This window comes from Bombyx mori, chromosome 8 (genome assembly GCF_030269925.1).
Source record: "Bombyx mori chromosome 8, ASM3026992v2".
NCBI lineage: Eukaryota > Metazoa > Arthropoda > Insecta > Lepidoptera > Bombycidae > Bombyx > Bombyx mori.
The window spans coordinates 10104112-10129444 of NC_085114.1; the positions used below are offsets into that span (position 1 = coordinate 10104112).

The window sequence follows — 25333 nt, forward strand, 5'->3', positions numbered from 1 at the left end:
TAGTTGATCAATCTTCCAACAGATGTCACTAAATTCAATTTTTTTTTATTCGTCTGTCATTTTTATGAGTTCAGTTGCCTCTATAGGAGTGCGGCGCGCATGTAATACAAGTTCTGTCCATACGAGCAGATAGCAAAGTGCGGCGGGAACTAAATTTTACTGAATACTCGGCCGGTGTACGGCAACCGCGCTGGGGGTCTGTGTTTTCGCGGCGATAATTTCGAAGCACGCGATGTTCTCAATAGTAACATAACAGTGAATGTGTTATTTAGTTATACGAAATCAACGAACAACGTACACGATGGCAGCGAGATATGCGTCCAGTAGTGTTTTATTTTTGTGTATATTGTACAGTGTCTCCTGTTTCAACTTGGAACCGAGGATCCCCGTGATAAAGTACGGAGAGGCCGGCTCATACTTCGGATTTTCAGTAGCTGAACACATAACTTTCAACCAAGACGGAAGTCAAACTAGTTGGTAAGTGTAACATTAAGTTGTTAATGAATCGAGTCTTAAATAATGAGATGCTATGATGTCATATGTGAAGGTCGTCTTACGCATATTAAAAAGAAACCGCTCATTACAGTTCTACGAAAATTATGAAAGTGCTTTATTCGTGATAACAAATTATCAGTTTTTTATCAATTTCATAGGTACTGTTATCTGTGATATCTGGGTATACGTGATCGGATAACCTATAGTATTATAGTTTTTGAAGCGACGTGCAAAGTAGTTGTTGAGTATTTTTCTTAGTAATCAAATCTGCCTTATCTTTTGTTTACAATGGACTCATCAAATAACCACACGACAATGGTTGCCATTCACAAGGAATGTTTTAAACACTACATACGGGGTACGGTATTGTAGTTGTTATTGACTTTTCAAACGATACTGAAGGTGTTAAGGCGGGCTCTACCTGCGGCTTACCTCCTGCGGCATTCGGTCCGTAAGGCAGTAGTTTTATTATTATCCTCGAAGCGTTCTGAACGCGAATGTATCAAGTATTATACGGGTTAAGTAAAATAGAACAATTTCAAATTGCTTAAAGAATCTTAGAATTTTTAAATTACTTGTACATTACTTTATATGATTAAGTAAGAGTTTGATTACAATTATGAATTATCGATTTTTTTATAACTGTAACCGCTTACTAAATGTATATTTATTAAACACAGAAACCATTTTCTAATTGATGGTGAAAACGGCATTGAAATCAAATTAGTTATCTTAGAATCTATAAACATAGAGATACGTAATTTCTGAAACTATTCAACTCTATATTGAGATTGATTACCTATTGCATAATAATAACCCGAACATTATCCCGAACTAGCGCCAGCAAGTGACCTAAAAGTCACTAGAGCAACGCACTCTATCGACTCTGCCTTACTGGGAGTTGTAAATCTCATTAAACTTTGTAGAGTCAAGATAGGGAAATGTCAAAAGTAAAATGTCAATGACCAGTATGAATTCTGCTGTAAACTCAATAAGCAACAATAAAAAATATAACAATTGTCAAAAAAGCTAGTTTCAACAAATTTCTCTTTGAAAAATCATATCGATTCATTACTGCATAACAAGCAAAATTTTATTCTAGAGTGAAGACTACTTGAACATTATTCAATTCTCGTATATTACTACTTGAATTATACTCTCCAGCTCCTTGTTTACTGTTAACCGAATTTGATGAGTCATAGTTTTGTTTTATTTATAATTTATTAATCAGCTTTTCTGCTAAAAAGCGGATGATTCGATTCGACTTGAAACGGAATTAAAATGCTAAAACAAAAGTATAACAAGCGATGTTTCGTTATATGAGTAAATCTAGGAAGGCTCTATTTTGTTTTCCATATAATTATTATTTTCAGCATTGCCATGTAGAATACTGGTATTTACTAGTGGTAGGACCTCTTGACACTCTGCCCGGGTAGGTACCACCACCCTGCCTATTTCTGCCGTGAAGCAGTAATGAGTTTCGGTTTGAAGGGTGGGGCAGCCGTTGTAACTATACTTGAGACCTTAAAACGAATATCTCAAGGTGGGTGGCGCATTTACGTTGTAGATGTCTATGGGCTCCAGTAATCACTTAACACTAGGTGGGTTGTGAGATCGTCCACCCATCTAAGCAATAAAAAAAAATACAATTTTTAATTTTCCATATTTATTAAAAAACAAAAAATTAGGACATTTTATGCTATCTATACTTTGCAGCATATTCATATAAAAGACGTTACGACATTTGTAAAAAAAAATGTAATAGTGTTTGTTTTGCTGGCCCCACTCCAATATCCCCAAGTGGGTGGGCGACATATCCTCGACCCAATCTTTATTTATATCTAGACTAAGATAGCCTAGCTAGATTAACGATCGCCTCCTTTAAAATTTTACGTTTAAATCTGTAAAACGTTTCGTAATTACTAATTGACTTTTGACCGTAATTTTTACCAGCACATTTGTAAGAGAAAGTTCGGTTTATTTCTATCATGTACCTACAATCGCAATTATTTATATACGAACGTAAACAACTATTTGTAGGTTAATTACGTAAAGTAGAAAATCTGAACCGTTATATGATAGTATACTCACGATGGTATTTTCTACCAATGGTTATTAAATTTAATATTCTGGAAATTTTGATATATTTTACAATTTACACCCCATATGATGGTGTGACACCGTTTTTTTTCCTTGCCTATGTTGATAGCTTTGAGAGGCTATTTCAGCTTCTCCTTGACGTGTAGGTGAGCTCACGGGGCTCAGACCGGGATTGTTGCTAGCACTGGCCCTAACAAGAGCAATGCTTCGCAGAATCTACCACCGGATCGAAAACGCGACCCACTGAGAAGATCCGGCGAGAAACTCAGTGGGCTAAGTGACACCGTAGTCATTTATTTATAAGCTTAGACAGGCTTCTCAGATTACCTTGCTAACTGCATTTTTCCCTACTCATGGTGACGCGATGTGATATCACCGATTCTTGTCTTATTTTTAGTTATTTCATTTAGTTCAACGATGAATAAAAATACTTTTGAACAATACTTGAAATACTTGTTTAAGCTATTTAGATCAAAGTGCATGCCAAGTTTCTGACTTGCCGTTAGCACTGCAGTCTAGATTCAAAACTGTGATTTAAGCCGACATTTATTGGTACTTCAGTTAACCTATACATAATATAATCTCAGCATGCACGCATGTACATCTATTATAAATTAGAATTTATTCTTTATCATGTAACTATTAATACCAGGTAATTATTGAATTGAACGTTTTTTTACATGATTGAAATTAATTATTCAAGGTTTTAGTATTCTAAAGATTTAGTAGTCTGAAAACTAAATGGCTTGGGCATATCAACGCCCATAGTTTAATAGGTAGAGGCATTTAGCGGCAAATTTAGCACTTTTGTTTTAGCATAAATTTAATTTCGTTTCAAGTCGAATTGAATCATCCGCTTTTTAGCAGAAAAGCTGATTAATAAATTATAAATAAAACAAAACTATGACTCATCAAAGTCGGTTAACAGTAAACAAGGAGCTGGAGAGTATAATTCAAGTAGTAATATAGAGTATATAATATATATATGTTACAAGTACGCTAAATGCATATATATATATATATATATATATATATATAGTGATGCGAATATGATCGAATTGGAATCAATAATTTTTCAATAATTTTACTGGTGGTAGGACCTCTTACGAGTCCGCGCTGGTAGGTCCCACCACCCTGCCTATTTCTGCCGAGAAGCAGTAATGCGTTTCGGTTTGAAGGGTGGGGCAGCCGTTGTAACTATACTTGAGACTTTAGAACTTATATCTCAAGGTGGGTGGCGCATTTACGTTGTAGATGTCTATGGGCTCTAGTAACCGCTTAACACGAGGTGGGCTGTGAGTTCGTCCACCCCTCTAAGAAGTAAAAAAAAAAATATTTGGCAGGTACCAAATTTTTCTAAATAAGCACGTACGTCATGTAAAAAGCGATGGGGGAATAGCAAAAATTATACATAAAAAAAATTAATAAACGAAAGCTATCTCTGTCGTAAATGTCACATAGCTCTAGTGTGCGACAGAGATAATGCTCTACGAAGCCGAAATTAGCCGTCATTCCGTCAAAGCTCGATGAAAAATATTTATCGTGGGGTACTGTAATTACCTACTTATTTTAGGACGTATCGTTAGCGCGTATTTGTTGGTAGCACAATTTTGACTATATATGTTAAAATAAAAACTCTGACCTTTTGTGTCAAGATATTCGTATTCATGTTTTGATGGCTAAGTAGACCCGCAATGACTCAGTACCAAAAAACATATTGACATTTTAAATCTTCATTTAATTTCGTTTTCAAGATATTTTTATATATCATTTCTACTTACATGATTAACCAATTGCTTGCAGTAAGTTATGCCTCAGTAAAGCAAATATTGGATCGAAAACAACTTATAAAACAATTTTAATATTCACTCTCGGTAACCAAATCATATAAGTATTCAGTCGCTTCAAGCTACAACGTAATTTCCACTGCATAGTCAGACGTAATTTTATCCACAGATAGAAATACTGGTCGTAAGATTATGTGCGAGTAATTTTATCTTAATCAATATGTTTATCCTGACCATTGAGAATAAATTAACTGGAGGCGAGACATTAACTTTATATTTAGCGTACAACACGATAACTATCGAATGAACGCGCAAGTATGTGTACGGTATATCATTGCATGTTAAGGAAAATTCAGAGAATTTTTTTAAAGATTACATATAACTGAATCTCAAGGATAGTATTATATAATATACTTGGCTAAGCATGAATATTTCCTAGTAGGTTATGTAATAAAGATTTTTTAATAACTATTAACTATTATTAAGTAAACACAATAAAAATAGGCTCAGTGTTGTTTTTTCTCTGAATTTTGAATTCCAAGTCTACACTTACAATGCTAATATACTTAAGTACGTATGTATATGAGCAACAGATTGATCTCTTGGCGAAAGAGCTTGTCTTTCAATAAAAGCCTTTAGAAATTTCCACTTGCTTCTATCCTTCTATGACCGGCTTCGTATTTAAAATCGTCTTAACGCACTTCGCTTGACAATCCCTGTTTTTTTTTCTTTCTTATAACTAATTTAAGTTTTTAATCTTGCTCTATATTTAGCAGAGTTCAGCAGCACATTGCGAACGTATTTACCGATATTAGAGCGTATTGGGGGAGGCCTATGTCCAGCAGTGGACGTCTGTGAACTAAAAGAGAGAAAGAGAGAGAGAGAGAGAGAGAGAAAATTTATCGTTCGAATGGTAAATAGTCGACGTCGCCCAAAACACGTCATTACGGATCCTCCCGATCCATTAACGGTGCTTTAGGTACCACAAGCACTGGTCACCATTCTCGTCGAACCCATCTCTTGCGACAAAGGGCTCGACGAGCGAATTAACCCACAGACACAGCCCACTGAGTTTCTCGCCGGATCTTCTCAGTGGGACGCGTTTCCGATCCGGTAGTAGATTCTGCGACGCACTGCTCTTGTTAGGGCCAGTGTTAGCAACACTTCGGTTTGAGCCCCGTGACCTCACCTACATGTTAGGGCGAAGCTGAAATAGCCTCTAAAGGTTACTATGTAGGAAAAAAAGGATTACCATCCTCTCTGTTTCGGCTGTGAATCAAATTATGCGGTGCACTTGCGGTTTATGAGTGGGAGAGCGTTTATCCAACATAATATCCTCAACCTCCTATCCAAGGTAGGCAGGGGCATTCATATTCAGTCTTAACACTTCAGTGCTATGGATAACTTATGCCAGGCCAAAAAAATAATTGTAAGCCCTTATTGCTACTCAAAGTTTTCATGACTCTTTCAAAATTGTACCACTTTCTTGTGTCAAACTTACAGTGTAGTGTTTGCTTAAAAAAAATAGAAAACGAATTTTTAATATATGGTGGCTATAAAAGTTACGAGGCACGAACATGTCACTTCATTTATAATTTTATTATGTGCTTGTCGAAATAGAGTTGCATCTCAGTATAATTCATTTTGTGTATATAAGGTTCATAAAACCTTTCATATTATTTTTGGCATTCATTTGAATCATAATCTTGTACCTGCTACTTTGTCCTCATTTTTGAGGTGTAATTTAGAAATTTAGATTTTTGTAATTGTACTTTTTTTTTAAAGTTGTGGCTTTCTTTATTTTTGTATTTAATTGAAGATTTGTATTGCAATTAGTTTCACATCTGAAATGTCGAATAATAATGTTTTCCCCTCCGCACTGTATTTTGTCCAATTAAATCGTTCACACGTCAGACACAGCGGGAAGCGAGTGACAATTCTGTGAAGCGTCAACTTGTGGGAACGATTTCAATGGTTTTCATTCAATTGATGAATGATTTGTTTCAAATGTGCCGTTTGCGGTTATCGACATTGCTTGTAGTGATAAGTTCACCCTGAAAATCTGCCTTTTTTTAATACGCTTTTATTAGCTTCAGACGTATGTATGTTTGTAACGGAATCTTTGAACATGATTTTGACCGCCTTCAAAACGTCGGATTTACTCGAAATTTGGTATACTTATTAAGGACCGATGACAATTCAATATAAAAAAATAATAATAAAAATAAATAAAAATTTAAAAAAATTAAATTGTACTTAAAAATAAAAATAAATAATAGTATTAAAAATCAGAAGAAGAACCATTTAAAAAAAATTACAGTTGGGACACGTTTACAGAGACTTAAAACAATGACTCACGCACACCATGTCCACGACTACCTTCTCTCACGAACGCCACCGATCGAATGAATGTTTCGAGCAAAGGCGTTGCTATTTATAGGCACCTGGCGCGATGACGTGACTCTCGCCCCACCGCCTGACGTCACTGAGTAGAGGGGCCGGGTAGTGACAAATTCTCTAAGACGGCCTCTCCTGACAGCTGAACGGCCTCGTCAGCTTGGTTCCCTTCAGGCTGGTCTCCCTCGACCACCCCAACCTGGTCTTCCTGCTCCTCTTTAACAAGATCACCATGGGACTCATTCTCATTGGATAAGTGCCCATCGTGTTCATCGTCATTTAAAACAGAAAACTCTTAGTAAGCTGCTCAATGTCGGTTCTTGCTATTATTAGTAGTCACCCACTCCAACCAGAGCACAAGTGTGCACTTCAAGTGATCATATCAGAATAGGCGGCCACCAATATCCGTATACGTTAGGCACATACGGTATAGAAAAACGCTTAAAGTTAATCGTTTCGCCAATGAATGAGTCCGGATTCTCAGACACAGAGTAAACAATCACTTGCGTCATTGTCAATTGCCAAATGCCAACAAACATTGAAACATAACCGTACCATCCAATAACCACTATCGGGGTTTTTAGGTTTAGGTTTTTAGAGGGCAATATCAACTACGAAGCGTTGCCACAATGTCGGGGCACTGCCACAATGTCGGGGCAAAATAACAGCCACAATGTCGGGGCATTGCCACAATGTCGGGGCATTGCCACAATGTCGGGGCAAAACAACAGCCACAATGTCGGGGCATTGCCACAATGTCGGGGCAAAACAACAGCCACAATGTCGGGGCATTGCCACAATGTCGGGGCAAAACAATAGCCACAATGTCGGGGCATTGCCACAATGTCGGGGCAAAACAGCAGCCACAATGTCGGGGCAAAACAACAGCCACAATGTCGGGGCAAAACAACAGCCACAATGTCGGGGCATTGCCACAATGTCGGGGCAAAACAACAGCCACAATGTCGGGGCATTGCCACAATGTCGGGGCAAAACAACAGCCACAATGTCGGGGCATTGCCACAATGTCGGGGCAAAACAGCAGCCAGCGGCACGCGAGCAGTGCGCGCAGTCTGCACGCCAAAAGTAGGCAGCGGCACGCCAGCAGTGCGCGCATTGCAAGGTGCTGATCAGTAGGGGCGCCACCAGCAGGCCCTCTGCGCGCCTCGGCCGGCACGCACCACCACTGCCTCTGGAGACCACTCACCACGCCAGGGCACCATGTGTTGTGCCACAACCTGCGTTGGCTTCCCGTAGTCCTCACTGAAATCATTGAACAGAGGCATCCCGCTCGGCCATACTGACCGCATCGTAGTAAGCCGAAAAACTGAACCATAACAATCATTGACAACACAAGGTCAAAACACAATAATTAGAAACTATAACAACTCCGATCGTATAAAACGTTCTTGGCCTGGCTGTCGGCGCAGCTAGTGTCATTGACGCCACCCATATTATCATTACCACAAATGAAAAAACCAATACACATCACTTCACAATATAGAGTCAGCGACTCTCAGGTCATTACTAGACCAACACAACAACAGTCTCCTTTGAGACCAAGGTATCCGCTATACCACCAGCCGCCCATCGCCCTCTGAACAACTCACAAGTGAATTGCAGTTGCGACTACGGACAAGTGCGTACAGTACGACCAAATAGTGATGGTATCAGCTATACCACTCAATGGAGGTACTCTTACCTCACTCATCACAGTCTTCTACGTTTAACTCGTCAGTAGCACTACTTAGAGGCAACTTTTCTTTATGCAATCATGAGTGTTATAGGTTCTATTACCAGATTCAACTACATCATCACCAAACATCATCATCATTGTCATCAAATTTTACTAACTTAGCCACATTGCTTCTATCGGTGTCGAAATCATTCAAACTTCTGTGAAGTCTTGCTTTAATGTTACGGGACTGATCCAAATAAAAATAATTCGACTCACCAGATTGTGTTTTACATATACCGACAAAAATTCGACCAAATTCTTTGACTGCAGCTTAGCGTTGACCGTCGCCGCTTTTACTTGAGGATCGGAAATGCCTCGAATCACTAAGGCGGTTTTTAATTCGTCCGAAAGCCCCTTGACGATGTTTAAACGTAAAAGAGACTTTCGTGCGTACTCTGCATACGTGGTGAATTTGTTGGAGTTTGTGCTCATTACGTCATAAAGGACAGTGGCCATATCAACCTCACGTGGACACAACGATCTAAACTCTGCTTTAAAATTTGTCCACGAGCGGTCTCCGGTCACCCACTCGTCTAACCAAGTTTTAGCATCACCACGTAAACAACCACCAATTCGCCGTAGGCATTCGCGATCGTCCCAACGATTTAATTCGCGAGCTCGATCTACTTCCGTACACCACGTGTCAAATTCATGGGCACTAGGGTCAAAGTTTGAGATGTAATAATGCTTAGATCTTACTTGAAGCAATGAAGAAAGTGCACCAACAATCCTGTCCGCCGTGCCAACGCTCGCATCACGCAGCGCCTTGGAAGCTTGGCCCGTTCCGTGCGTCTCCGCATCAGCCACGGACACCTCTTTGGCCCCCGAAGCCGACGTCGGAGTGCGCCCTCGAGCGCTCGGATGCAGTAACGGAGTCGACGTTAATGGTGTCGTAACCGGCAACCGGCCCTCGATGATGCGGAAGCGTGCGAAAGATCTTGTTAGGACCGCGCCTCTCGAAAGTTCGGCAGGGCAGCCGTCCCAGCTCCAGTCTGCTCCCACGATGTGAGGCTGCACCACGTGTGGCGGGCGTCCCGCTCGACCGTCCTGATAGATAATCCAAAGGCATCATAGCCCCAACGAGTGAAGCAGCAGGCCGCAGATCGAGCGACATCGCCCTCTGCATCACTGCCAGTCGTACGGCACCGTGAAGTTGGCGGCTCGCGAGCATCACGTGCAGTGTGCACACGAGCAGTACGTGCGGTATGCACGCCAGAAACAGGCGAGCGCGCGCAGGCAGCGGCACGCGAGCAACACGCGCAGTCTGCACGCAAGAAGTGAGAGCGCGCGCAGTATGCACGTCTGAAGCAGGCGAGCGCGCGCAGCCAGCGGCACGCGAGCAACACGCGCAGTCTGCACGCAAGAAGTGAGAGCGCGCGCAGTATGCACGTCTGAAGCAGGCGAGCGCGCGCAGCCAGCGGCACGCGAGCAACACGTGCAGTATGCACGCCAAAAGTAGATGAGCGCGCGCAGGCAGCGGTACGCGAGCAGTGCGCGCATTTTGCACGCCAGAAGTAGGCAAACGCGCACAGTTACGGCACGCGAGCAACACGTGCAGTATGCACGCCAAAAGTAGATGGGCGCGCGCAGGCAGCGGTACGCGAGCAGTGCGCGCATTTTGCACGCCAGAAGTAGGCAAACGCGCACAGTTACGGCACGCGAGCAACACGTGCAGTATGCACGCCAAAAGTAGATGGGCGCGCGTAGGCAACGGCACGTCGCTTGCGTGCTACTGCCGCAGGAACCATTGAGGGGCCCGAGCTGGCGACAATGCCCGTGAGGCACCATCCTCACCATTGGGTAAGGTCCACGGATTGAGAAAAGTATGAAAGCATCAAAGTGAGCAGTAATTGTAAAACAAAACAAAGTTCAGAGTTTTACTCTACTGTGGGCTATTTGAGTCCTTTATCCCACTTCTGATATTAAAAATCAGAAGAAGAACCATTTAAAAAAAATTACAGTTGGGACACGTTTACAGAGACTTAAAACAATGACTCACGCACACCATGTCCACGACTACCTTCTCTCACGAACGCCACCGATCGAATGAATGTTTCGAGCAAAGGCGTTGCTATTTATAGGCACCTGGCGCGATGACGTGACTCTCGCCCCACCGCCTGACGTCACTGAGTAGAGGGGCCGGGTAGTGACAAATTCTCTAAGAATAGTTTAAAAAAACTAACAAAATACGCTTTTTTTACAAAAAAAAATTTTTTCTTACACTACTTTTAATTCAAATTTATTAAAATTTATTTTCTATTTGTTAGTTGGATTTTCCAAAAAAACGTATTTTGTTAGTATTTTTAAACAATTTTTTTTTTTTAATATCAAATATCAAATCGGATAATTGACATTTTATACTTAACCTTTTTAATCGTACACACTGAATTAGCTCTCGATATTGGAATTTCGTTTCGTAAACATACTTCGATTATTGCGTCGTAAGAGTTATAAAACGATTTCGCAGCGAAATTCTTCAAATAGCACAATCCCGTGAAAAATCAACAGAGGCCGCGTGAGCGTAAAAACATTCGCTATGAAAATACGTTGTGACAAATAAAACAGTGACCCAATTACAACACGACGTACAAATTTAATGATTACTCGTTTATTTCTATATGTTATTTATAAAGCGTAGTAAACGGACGGCTGCATACATCCAAAATAAACAACGATCGTAAGATTGATTGCGTGAGAGAATGCTCTGTAAGACGCCGCCATGTTCTATTTGATTCTATTGTTATAAATAAGATTCAAATATTTAGGTTCGTTTAATTTATTTTCATTTTAAAGTGGGTGTTTTCTAAAATTGCATCATTTAAAAAGAAATTATTTAGACTTTATTAAAACTAGTGGTTCCGCAGTAGTCGGAATTCGACTATAGTTAATTGAAATTATAAGTTTGAACATTATTATGGTTCTATTGTCAAACATCTATAATCTACATAAGACTACACTATAGATAAATTATATTAAAGACTAGCTGACCCGGCAGACTTCGTAGTGCCTCAATCGATAAATAAAAGATCTAAGCTTTTGTATAAAATAAACTTAAAACAAACAAAAGGAATCCGTCCGACGGAGGACGCATCAAAGAAAAAACCAAATTGTTATTTTTATTTAATTCCGAGCATTTTCATATTTATTATCAAACCTTTTAAACCTTCTCTGGACTTCCACAAATAATAAAGACCAAAATTAGCCAAATCGGTCCAGCCGTTCTCGAGTTTTAGCGAGACTAACGAACAGCAATTCATTTTTATATATGTATATATATAGATAGATAGATAAACAATATTAACCGATTCTTAATTTGACCACAGACTTTAAGCAATAACAAAAGTTTGACAATAAACAAAAATGTGTGTGTGTGTCAAATACATGATTTATTGTATTATTACTGCATAATTTAAAAAATATATTAAGTTCTGCAATCCTTCTCTATATTCTCTAAAGTGTGGGATATTTCATACTCCTCCGTTAGCGCAATTTTCGTAAAAAGGGGTACAAAGCTTTACTTTCATATTTAGATGAAGTTTTATAAATAAGCGATAAATACTCCCTTATAGAAATTAAATTCCAAACACTCGAACTAAATACTATGATTTCTTAACAACTGTAATTAAGAATTGACAACATACAATCGAATAGAATTCAGTTCTAATTCAAAACAATGTTAAATATTTCCGTTCAGTACTCATGCCAAGATAATTCAGCTAGCAAGCACCACGTTGTACGCAACTAGTCATTACCCAATAGAACTGATCTATTAAATAGACCTATACGAAAATTATAGTTGTAGCGAACGTTTTGATTATGATTACAGGATAAGTACTCATAGATTATCAGCTGTGGAAATCAAATCAACTGTGATAGAAGTATTAGTTGGCCGTAAGCTATGCACGACTCATATTTTATTTAATCGAAGCTAAATCAATCGAATGGTATAATAAACATACAATTGCATACCATCTAAACTACTTTAGAGCCCTCAGTTATCACACAAATTTATAAATTTTGGGGGTTCGACTTAGGCGTACTGCTTACCTGCACGATAGAGCCACAATCATGACTGTTTCAGCATTAACCAGTTTCAGCATTCAGTGACCATTCAATATCAGATAGGCCGCGCGGTCATCGCAAAAACAGTCCATTTACATCCATGTAGATGATGATACGATAGAGATGCAGATACTTTTGTTTACTAGTTCATTACAATCATAAAATCGAATGTACCGATATCAAAGTTGCCTTTACTAATCCATTGTTCAAGCGATACAACAGATTGCATTGTGATTTCATTTCAGATCAAGAGCACGCTGTACACATATTTGTATTCATGAGTTTCGTATCGGATATCAATGACCTATGTATATGGGGCTATTAAGTTCTAAAAACAGTATAGTATTGGAGAATGCACTGATGTAGTTTGATGGTCATCAACTGGCGGCATGGTCTAGTCCTAGTAGACAGTTTTTCGACTACTACCTAGTGGAATAATCCTATTTCCCTTTACTTTTTTAGTTGGAAGATATTTTCTTCCTCGTTGATTGTTTAATGCTATTAAAAGTACTTTTCGAAACCGGCTTGAATATTTCGCAGCGACAAGCAAAATATTTGTCTCTGCCCCTCTCATAGTTGATGTTAATGAGCGATGTTAATAACCTAAGATCAGGCAGCTAGTTAGTCCATTTTTGAAGGCAATAAAAAGGGTATATTGACATAAACAATTTCGAATCGATTTCGATCGAATTTCGAATCGAATTTTGATCAAATTTGACATAAACAAATAAATAAACACACACAAAAGCAAATAATGAATATCAAACTGACTTTGATCTGAAATCCAACTCGAACCCCAAAAAAAAAAGCTTACCTGGTCTACCCATATATATAATGGTTGGGGTTATTAACCAACAAGGCAATAAGATTAGCAGTACAGATAATGTTTATGATCGGATATTCAGAATATCAGCGGTCATACATAGGTACAGTAGGTATATTACCTTAAGTATTGTTATGGTTAGAGTAAGTATGATTAAGTTAGCCAAGCCTTAATTGAATTTAATCATGTTATACGAGAGCTATGTTATGTTGGACCAATAATTTAATCTACCTGAAATTTACTGTGGAGGATTTACTAGTATGCGAGTTATGTATTCACAAAGCTGTTAGACAGAGCTCATTATCCACCTCGTCTAAAGTCGTAGCCGAGGCACATAGGGGTAGGCCACGTTTTCATCTCACACGAGGAGACAACAGCACTATGCCTATTTCTGGCATAAAGCAGTAAGGCATTTCGATTTGAAGGGTTGGGCAGGCGTTGTATGTAAAACTTATATTTCAAGGTGGGTGGCGGTGATTATGTTTCTGATGTCTATGGGCCGCGGTGGGCATTGAGCTCGTCCGCCTATCTATGCAATAAAAAAAACTTACGTGAATGCAACCAAATTTGATCGTGATATCTAAAGTATTACTACTGCAGAACCTTTCAAGGCAGGAACGAATAACGCTTCACGGGTTGGTGGTATTCACAATGCTCTACCATTCACCTTTCTACTCAATTTCCACTCAACTATACCAAACACCTCGCTAGGTATCATTCACGTATGGAATCTATGGATTTAAGTAAAAACTTACCAGGACATGGTCCTTTCAGCCTATCTTCGAAGAATAACACAAAAATCTTCTAAATGTAATTTTTAGATAGGTTGTGTTTTTTTAAGTTAAAATAATAATCAATGTCTTCGTTATTTTACCTACTTAATGATTTCGTATCCTTTTAGGTTGTTAGCAGATTACATTTGATGCTCTAAATATAGCGTAGTTCCAGAGAGAAGACCTTTTGGATTCGTTTCGTAGAAAGTCAATCGTATTCTAAACATATTTTGTGATGTGTGCTTTGTATTTAGAGCCGTGTGGGTGAACGTATTTTAAGTGGAGACTTGAATACAATCCGTCACTGATACAACTGTATCTGTTGTACAAGTACTTGATTTGCAAATTTACCGACACGAATATGTAGAAATGATAAACGAATTAGAATCTTTATTCAGCTTCCAAAATTATTTATTTGAATTCTGAAACAATTGAAAGACAATTTTGTTGCACCAAAAATAAAACACTTCTGCCGTTTCAGCATCATAATAATCAGCCAGTGAGATGCCCATTTACTTCGAACTTTTAAATTATTAATGAAAAGACATAGTAATTTACAAAGTAATAAACACCTTATTCTATTGGAGGTATCTTCCCAAGATACACAATGCAAGAATGGTGAAGCCATAAGTTGAAAAGCGGAGCACAGGTCCGCCCACTGTGTCAGGGAGTGGGCGTCTGCACTGCCGCTCAACAGGGCTGACAAATAAAAATAATACATAACTTAGTAACAGATTTATGAGTGCAATATCTATAAATAAATAGGCAAAGACAAAAAACAGTTAAATACCATTTTCTCTACTGTTTGTCTACCAATTTTCATTTTCTTTTATTTAATGACCATTGCTGAGATTTGGTGTTTTTTATCAATGAAAATAGTTGTGAAAACCAATATTTGTTTTCCTCAAATGATAATAATAAAATAAAATATAATACATCAAATGAATATTATGGTGCAATCCCGTTAACTGGGCCAGTATTAGTTCATTCTTATGTATGTATTTCATTTTGTTATTTGCTTCGAAGACAATATGATGGTGAGCAGTTTATTCTTTAAGCCAAAACGCCTTCTTACTGCTCCGCGACAGGCAACCTAGTTGTTATCATATTTTTCTTGCAAAAATTTCCACTTTCACGGTCAGGTATATGGCCTATTTCTAAACTTTATTGTAGTTGACAAAACAGCCGCTTTTTCAGCCTATTTTGATCATGAGGCCCAATTTGAGTGTAGGGAAGCCGTTATTTTAATATTGTTGCCATAGTCTCACAGTTTAGTGGCTGTATTCAAATTATAGATAGCCTCTAGCAATCGCTTGACATCGGTTGACCTGTAACATATTTTTTGTTATTTCCCTTGTAAGCAGTTGATTATACGACCCATCTGATAATGAGTGTGTGGTATTAGGTATTAGTCAGAGGATCCAAACGATCAGTGAAAATGGGTTTATCGGCAATCCGAAGGACCCTCTTCTGTATTGAGGCAATGGAAGAAGCTAGTATTTGAGACAAATCCACAGATGGGATCACTACACCATGCGGGGCCATACTTGTGCTTTGTGAAGCAAAAGTCTTTAACGCCTTATTATAATTTAAGCTGTCTTGGTATATAAGAAGGCGCCCTGGACACGTCCTTACGAATCCATCAGATCCAATAACTCTTGCATTCAGCTCTAACACTAGGAGCAGGCTTAGGGACCCCGGTAACTGTGCTCGTCAAACTCGACAAACAGTTCGACGTGCAATCTAACCCATCTATTAGTTCGCTGAGTTTCTCGCCGGATCTTCTCAGCGGGTCGCAAATCCGATTAGTCCGGTAGTATCTTCATTTGCGAGCGATATATCCTTGCAGCTGAAGGAAAAAATATATAAACAAGAAGGCGAGCCGCATATACTAAAACTAAATGTCGTATGTGAAAATTATGTTAATGACACACCAGACAGTGGACACGTGATTTCGCATCACAACGTCTGCGATTGAGACGTATGAAACCTACTTGTTATTCAGAGTGCAATTGCATCGGGTCTATCAATCAATCGATAATATCGCTGTGCTTGAATATATTATGTTGCTTTCATAGTACCTACATATCATAATGAAATTAATTGTTCCAATCGGCTATGTTAGATGAAGCGTAAAAATTGTCGTTATACTTGGTCTTCATAAACTCAGTTCAAGAACATTGATATGCATTAAGCTTTCGGCGTCAAACGTGGTGGCCTTATAGGCGTTTAAGCTAATTTTATATACTATTGAAACCAGGTAATGCATTTTTTTTTTTTTTTTTATGATTGAAGGATTACTGGTGGCCCGGAGGCCTTTCCAGTTTCACTAGGACAGGTGGGCGAGCAAAGGCTCAGCCAGGAAGGGTGGGATTTGCTAACAGCTACCCGAGCGCCTCCGAAGGAGACCTAACAACTCAAGAGTAGCTGCTTCGCGAATGAATCTACTACCGGATCGGAATCGCGCCCCGCCTTATCGAAGTACCGTTCCGACGCTGACTTCATGTATTTCTGGATAGATTCGAGGCCCAGGTCGTCGTGTAGGTCAACGTTCCTCACGAACCACGGAGCTCCGACGGCTAACCTGCAAAAGCGGGATTGTAGAGATTGGAGGGTGTCTATGTGTGTGCGGGCCGCGTGAGCGAACACCACACTCGCGTAAGTCATGACGGGCCTTATGCAAGTTTTGTAAAGTGTCACCTTGTTCCGAAGGGACATTTTACTCCGCTTACAGATCATGGGGTAGAGTCTACCGAGAATAAACGCGGCACGGTCACGGACTGATTTTATATGCGGGCGGAATGTCATCGATGCATCCAGGGTAACGCCCAGGTACTTGACCTTCCTAGTCCAGGGTATGGGTTGTCTAAAGAGAGTAATCGGGGCTGGAGGTAATGCTCTGGTCTTACTATCACTATTGGCACGAAAAATTCCGATTTGTCGAACGTAAATGTGTGCTACCTACACAGAAACGAACCCTAGAGTGCCATAAATGTTTCAAGTTCCTCTCGAATTGTATGAATGATGTGATGATGATGATTGATATTTTCACTGGTGATACCTCTTGTGAGTCCGCGCGGGTAGGTACCACCATCCTGCCTATTTCTGCCGTGAAGTAGTAATGCATTTTGGTTTGAAGGGTGGGGCAGCCGCTGTAACTATACTTGAGATCTTAGAACTTACATCTCAAGGTGGGTGGCGCATTTACGTTGTAGATGTCTATGGGCTCTAGCAACCACTTGGCACCGGGTGGGCTGTGAGCTCGTCCACCCATCTAAGCAATAAAAAAAATCTGTATGGATTTTATTTATGTAGAAACGCACGAAAAGCGAACATTGATTTTTACTAAGATATAAAAATAATATATAAAGTCTGAAAATTTACTGTACATAACAGAATATTCTAACCACGTTGTCAGCAAAATTTATTTGTTCGTTAGTGTCCTTACAACCCCAAAATGTGAGACTTAAGCACTCTTAAAACTTCTTAGCTGCCCACTCCTAGGGTATTACTAAGTTCAGCAGGCACCTATACGCACGCGCTTAAGATCAATTCTTGTATACATATATATACCGATACACGTAAAGCCACTGCCACTATATTCCCTTAACGAATACGAAGAAGCATATTATCCTGAATAACTAAAAGTTTTTACACAATCACTTTCCTTTTTAGCAATCAAATATAAAAAGAAACTGTTCACAATCATCAGCCTGCGGTGGTCCTCTGCTGGACTTAAGCCTCCCTCAAAGCTCGCCACTGAACCCAATCTTCGGTTATACGCATCCAGTAACTGCCACCTGCCCTGCGCAGGTCGTCACTCCATCTAGCAGGAGGGCGTCCTACACAACGTTTGCCGGTTCGCAGTCTCCTCTCCAGAACACGTCTACCCCAACCGTTATCGGTTCTGCGACATATGTGACCAGCCCACTGCCACATCTGTTTACTGACTCTGCGAGCTATATCAATCACTTTGGTTTTTACCCGAATGACTTCATTACGTATTCGAAAGGAAGTGTACGAATACAGAAATATAAAAAAAAAACATATTTATGTAACAAACAATCTCATATTTCAGTAATACTGTATAATCTATTATATATATGTATGTGTGTATATATGTATGTATGTATATATGTATATGTATATGTGATTTTGTATATATGTACATATATACTTTTTTGTATGTATTCGTAACTTAATATAAATTTCATTGCACCTACCACTATTTACTCTGCACTACCTTTGGTTGACTGGTAGAGAATGGCTTAGGCATTAAGTCCGCCAATGTAAATTTTACATGAAGTGTAATAAATACATAAATAAATAATATCCACTGAACGACGATTTCTTTTTTATCTTTTAATACCTTCTGTTATTTGGGCGTGAACGTTTCCCACGTTTAATCTCGTGAAAAATCACTCCGCAGCATAGATTGGATGCTTGCTAAATAACATGCAACGGTCTGTCGATAATGTTATCATTGTGACCTAATTCTCAATACATCTGGCCCTATTCCGATAGATAACTGCTATGGTAATAATGTTCGTAATGCGATATCTTATTTTATGAGATCATGTAGTATTTTAGATGTTATTTATATTATATTATTAATTTTAATACAATTTTGCCCTACCCTTGATTTGGAACACCATTCGAATTAGCTTGATTTTGATCAAAGTGATTGTTGTAATTAAAGGAACTTTGTTATCAAACATCCATTGCGTTTCATACTAATATGTACTTCGAAACTAACCTTGGCTTATATATAAGTATAAGCTTGTATATACAAAAGATAAGTCAATACCGCTTCACAAAGGTTTGCTCTTCATACTGTTCAATTTGAGAGCATGAAATTCTAAACCGTCGATCTCGCGTTCCGAGCCTGGCATCATTCTTTTATATATTTTTTTGTGTCAGGTTTACGCGTCCGTATTTCTTTTTGTTGTGGCCAGCCTTGTACGGGATGCAGCCTTCGTTAGCGCGTGCAAGGTCATCGTGCTTCGCTCTTTATTGGACTTCAAAGTTTTTGTAGAATCAGAGATCGAGCACGCACGACCACAGAAAAAAAAGAGTTAAAACACGAAATAAGATCCGTTGTTGTCGGATAAGACAGAATTTTTTCACGGCTTAGGGAAAGATTTTTGGTATTTAGATGGTTTTTTTTTCCGTTTTAAATCAGCTTTCAAACAAACTGATATATTAAATGTATATCATATTGGGCTGACTGATAAATCAATGACAGGATTCCATCTGATGCGGCCATATAATATCGCATAAAAAAGGTATATACAGACAAGGCGCCAAGTTAATTTAGTTTTTATCGTATGATAAACAGCGATAATCCGTACAATATAGCATAGAGCACGTTTTAAGTTATGTTCTCAACTCAAGGTGAAACACGCTGCGTGAACAAGTTGCTTCATTAACGTAAATTTGTTGACCTTTTACTCTTTGGTGGGGTATTTCATAGCGATTAACTTATCTTAGAGATTCTTTCCTATATTTTAGATAATGCCACTAGTGAGAGTCTAAATTGAACGGTAGCGTTTTATCAAATAAAATAATTAAGGCCTACTATGCATATATACATAGCTGTTTATTCTAAAAATTGTAGTACTATATTTCTCTAAACAATTGGGAGAAAAATCTGAAATATTAAAAAAGTCTTATTTTTATCTCGGAGAAAACATTACATTGGAGGATAAAAATCAAGTGGTCACGAGCTCTGTATTGGCATTCCTCTTAATTATTTCCGAGCCAAGTACGTTTAAGTCTCCGTAATTACAGTGAGATTCAACGAAATATGTAGAATGGTATAAGCTATGCGTAAATTGGTCTCAACAATCGCTAAAAGTTATTAACGTCTGATAAATGGGTACTCATCATCGTTTAGAGTTCTGTAGGTAAATGGCGAAATATAAAACCATTTTTATTATTTTAATGTATTTCATTTTTTATTAACTTTTTGAAGTCGTCGTGGCCTAAAGGATAAGACGTCCGGTGTATTTGTATCTAGCGATGCAACGGTGTTTAAATCCCGCAGGCGGGTACAAATTTTTGTAATGAAATACGTACTCAACAAATGTTCACGATTGACTTCCACGGTGAAGGAATAACATTGTGTAATAAAAATCAAATTCGCTAAATTATAATTTGCGCAATTACTCGTGGTAGGACGTCTTGTGAGTCCACACGGGTAGGTATCCTGCCTATTTCTGCCGTGAAGCAGTAATGCGTTTCGGCTTGAAGTGTGGGGCAGTCGTTGTAACTATACTGAGACCTTAGAACTTACATCTCAAGGTGGGTGGCGCATTTACGTTGTAAATGTCTATGGCTCCAGTAACCATTTAACATCAGGTGGGCTGTGAGCTCATCCACCCATCTAAGCAATAAATAAAAACTAAATTAATTATTTTAAATAAGAGTAACAGTACAACTGGTACATACATAGTTGACCAAACTGGATATTACAATGTGCACAAAAAAAACCTTACATACTTGTGCGTATATTTTATTCAGGGACTATGGTCATCATTTAGATGAAACGTGTTTTTCGAGCCACTATATAATTGTGTATTGAAATTAACAAAAAAATCAGAACGAACACTTCAAGAGGCTAAAATTATTGATTAATTGAACAGCAAAAAAAAACAGCTGCACATTGCGTGAGGTATCATGTCGTGTTGATGTGAGCAATTCTTAATGAATTTTTAGTTAATGTTAAGAATCATTTCGAATTTAAAAAATTCCTTACGATTACAGAACCCTTCTTTACCCGTAATTCGACAGTTAATTTCTCAGTTTTATTTCATATTCCTTCAAGGCACGTCTGCAGAATTCCATTCAAAAAGTGCTTGAGCGAACAGTGATCAAAAGTATATAATATTTTCTCCTCAAATGAGCTCAGTTCCCAGGCCATTGTCGACAGCCCGCCTTTTAAGGAGAAAACATACAGGACGATCAAAAACCGGAATATTTAAGTTTAATCTTTGCATTTTTCGACAAAAGATTCTCAATTGCGAGAAAAGCTGGTTTAGATAAATCTCTCACATAACGTAATTGTTAAAGAGAAAATGTAAGTTCTATTTTTATGAAATCATATCCCGGTATAAGAATTTAATTAGCTGCGTAATATATCTAAAATCACGATGTTTATAACACATATTTCTGCTTACAGTACGAGTATTTTATTAATTACTAGCTGAACCGGCAGACTTCGTAGTGCCTCAATCGATAAATAAAAGACCTAAACTTTTGTATAAAATAAACTTAAAACAAACAAAAGGAATCCGTCCGACGGGGAACACTTGGTTTGTCCAGGAAAAACAAAATTGTTGTTTATATTTGATTCCGAGCATTTTTATATTTTATCTACCTTTTAAACCTTCTCTGTACTTCCACAAATAATTCAAGATCAAAATTAGCCAAATCGGCTCAGCCGCTCTCAAGTTTTAGCGAGACTAACGAACAGCAATTCATTTTTATATATAGAGATATTATATATAGATGTGTTTTAATTTAATTATAATAAAATCATTAAAGCAAGCGAACCACGCGCTCTTCTTGTATTAAATAATATATATTTTTTGTAAAAATTTGAAGATAATCCACATTTAAATATAATTTGAATGGTAGAATTGTATCACCCCGTGTTGTTGAGGCGATTCCTAAGGGGCGCACATTCCCTCTAATTGGACGTCTGTGCAGCTTCGCCCTTTATGGCGTTGGACCAGAGACCGACACTGTCCACTTTCGCTAGTTACACACAGCGGGTTTCCTTGCGAAATAACATTTTAATGATCTGTTTTACCATATATGAAACCGAAACATCCCGACTTTGAATAATATAGAAGTTTTGAATTATTTATATATTTTTTTTGGAACGAAGTTCCTTATGGGACGATGCGGAGGGGTACCCTGACCGGGAAAAAACGTCCGTAACGTAAGATTTTTATTATTTATGTATAGTCTTAGTATGATGGCTATACAGTGTCTAATATATAGTCTACGTGATGACAATTATTATTATTATTCATATAAATAGCTGTTTCTTTAAATAGCTGTTCGTTCCTATCCGGTGTCCCACGACACCACACATCTTTTTTTAATCTTATATCAAGTTTCTGGGCCTGAATGTTAACATGATCGGTTTTTTTTTTTAATAAGATAAAATTGGACCAAATACTCTTTGTGTAATTCGATAGTGCTCTCAATAACATATTTATGTTAAGCTCCTACTTAACATATTCATTCCCGAAAAAGCAATCTTGATTAACAGTAATAAAATTGAAGCTTAATTTTTTTTTTACTCTTATTTTAAAATTATAATTGGTCACATACTTTTAGTTTTACCTTAAAATTTCACGAGATACTTACCGATACTGGTCTTGGAAATACCCAGCGTTTATAGAGTTTTTTCTTATTTATTCTATAAATATTTTATCATGTAACGACATTGATTGAAGATCGTGACCTTCTTTACTTGGAAAAACGTTAGTCACTGTGGTATTCTATGATATCTGCCAATAATTATACGAACAATTTGACATTCGATTTTTTAAGATAAGGTGTATTTTGACGCAAAATCGTACATTACTGGTAATACCATATCATAGCGGGTAGATAACGGTATACGAAAAGTATTACTCAAAAAAAACAAAAAAAAGAGTACAATAAGTGTAGATTAATTGGTAAGAAAAATTCATGAAGTCAAATGTGGAAAAGCAACAAGATGATACATTTACATTTTCAATGCAAAAGTTCAAAACGGGTCAATTGGCCCGTTATGGTATGTTTAGTGTTAACGAGACGAAATAGAAAGAAGTGTTTTGAAGAAGCATCAAAAAAGTCATTTCACACTATAATTTTTTTTAATGAATGAGTTTTTTCTTTATTATTCAATAGCGGCCCGCTCCGGCTCCGCTCGGGTCTTTAACAAAAATTTCAAGGATATTTGACGCCGTTTTATTTTTTTAAATAAAAGAACACTTATTGCGACATAGCTATAATAGTTAGACATATGCTGTCGCGACACTTTTCGTAAATAATAATGTGTTCTACAAAGTCGTAGTACATTATTTTACTCTATCATCAATAGTTTTCGCAGGGCACGCGCTGTAAAGAATAGAAGTATTTTAGGTAATTTTTTTACACCTTGGGTTACATTATTGGGGTTTTAGTAAAGATTCCAATTTTTTTTTTTTCAAAAAAAGTTATAGCCTATGTCACTTGGGAATAGTGTAGCTTCCAAACAGTTAAAGAATTTTTCAAATCGGTTCAGTAGTTTCGGAGCCTATTCAATACAAAAAAACAAACAAATCTTTCCTCTTTATAATATTACTAGCGACCCGCCCTCGCTTCGCTTCGGAAACATTAAAACACAAATGAAACCAAAAAAAAAAAAAAATTTTTTTTTTAAAAATTAGCCTATGTTCATCAGGGACAATGTCGGCTTCTAATGGAAAAAGAATTTTTCAAATCGGTCCAGTAGTTTCGGAGCCTATTCGAAACAAACAAACAAATCTTTCCTCTTTATAATATTATAGTATAGATTATTATTAAGTATAATTTACATACATATACGAGAAATATTTTTGAAGAAATATTTTAGAACGGAAAACACAACAACTGATCCACTTCACACTATTGATCAACTTATATTTTATATTCGTAACAATAAGATGAATAAATAAATGTTTTCGTTGTAATTTCATTATAGATTTTTAGTAACATAATTATTTTGAAAGAGGAATCTGTTTAGATAATAAGAAAATACTGTTCTCTGAGTACACAAATAGTAGTTCAAGGTTGATAAGAAGTCAATGACTTGTGCGAGTTGTACTGTTTTGTAGTCGTTGTTCATGTGTTAACAATGGTTTTTTATTAACCACCAATAAGTTCCAACACAACAGTACATTGTTTCAGCCGTGTTATAAATGAAAGGTTAGTAAACTGAATATCTTCACTTTTGCGTAGTTTATGTAAATCATATTATATTTCATATTATTATATACGTACATAAAAATCTATACATAATATATTTTTAATAAATTAACCAAAAAAAAAAAATTTAATACACCAGCAGCAAAGTCAGGAAGAAGCTCAGGAAACGATATTATCGGAAGTTTTTCAATGAAAATTTCAAAATCAAGAACTTGGGTGTTGTACTTGAAATGTTAGGTTTTTCGTGTTTGGTTAGCATAATATAGTTCTAAAAGCTATTTACAGGATCATACCTCAAATCGTACAAGGGCTCTACACATAGAGTCGACTCATTTTACACCTAGTTAGGCGCGCTTCTCTCCAGAGCCTTCGTACAGTGCAAAAAAGTGTGCAGTCAGCTAACAAAAAATTGTTATTGAAATTGAATTATGAATTAATTTGATTAGTTGTGATTTTAAATGAAAGAAACCGCTTAAATAATTCGCGTCAAAGTTTATTGTTCCGATCGATATCTAAGCTCAAGTTTTTTATTAAGTTGAGCATAAATTGAACAAAATTACGTTCAATGGTGCAACGCAGCAATGTTTTAATTCTCGCATCCCAGAACCACAAATTTTTCAGAACTACATATCGGTAGCGGTAGGCAGCGGCTTGGCTCTGCCCCTGGCATTGCTGAAGTCCACGGGCGACGGTAACCATTCACCATCAACTGGGCCGTATGCTCGTCTGCCTACAAGGGCAATAAAAAAAATCTTTAAAGAAAAATTTTTCGTATTCAGCTTTTCAGAATTTGATTTCTGCTTCATTTAAACTAGACTGTGGCTATGTCCTTTGTATTGCTCCCTTGTTATGGTAAATACTTGCCCTCGAGCCACTGACTGCTTCACAATTCACATGTGTTCAATTGCGGCTCCGGATTCGTAGCTTTGTATAGGATTATTATCGTTCCTCATTAAATTGCGGGCTTGTTTCAAACACTGCTCTATAACTCCAACCTGTAATTATTAGTTAAATATAAATAATTTCCAATCTTAAGTCATTACTTATAGCAGTGTACGTGTTCACCTAAAATTACTTTCATTTAATGTTGGTCTGCATTTGAAAAAATATGACAAATGTCAATATTTACCTTGATTCCTCTGGGTTTTAATATCAGACACTTTGGTTTCTAGCTATTTTAAGCTGTCTCGTAATGCTCTAAGCAATTATTTGA

At 37.6% G+C, this 25333-nt stretch overlaps 1 protein-coding gene and 1 long non-coding RNA gene across 3 annotated transcripts in view; one reads left to right on the forward strand and one right to left on the reverse strand.

Annotated features, from left to right (window-relative positions):
* The window catches only part of LOC101747051 (integrin alpha-PS1), a 103469-nt gene continuing 78136 nt past the window's right edge, over positions 1-25333 (forward strand). Inside the window, exon 1 of one of the 2 annotated variants that reach the window (XM_004932232.5) lies at positions 1-477. In XM_004932232.5, the coding sequence (XP_004932289.2) occupies positions 260-477 (218 nt within the window). In that variant the 5' untranslated portion in view covers positions 1-259. 2 annotated transcript variants of the gene reach the window in all.
* LOC134199274 (uncharacterized) lies at positions 14643-16464 on the reverse strand. Its single transcript, XR_009973703.1, has 2 exons — positions 15924-16464; positions 14643-15503 (listed from the first exon to the last, which is right to left on the reverse strand). It is a non-coding gene; the product is annotated as an uncharacterized LOC134199274 (long non-coding RNA).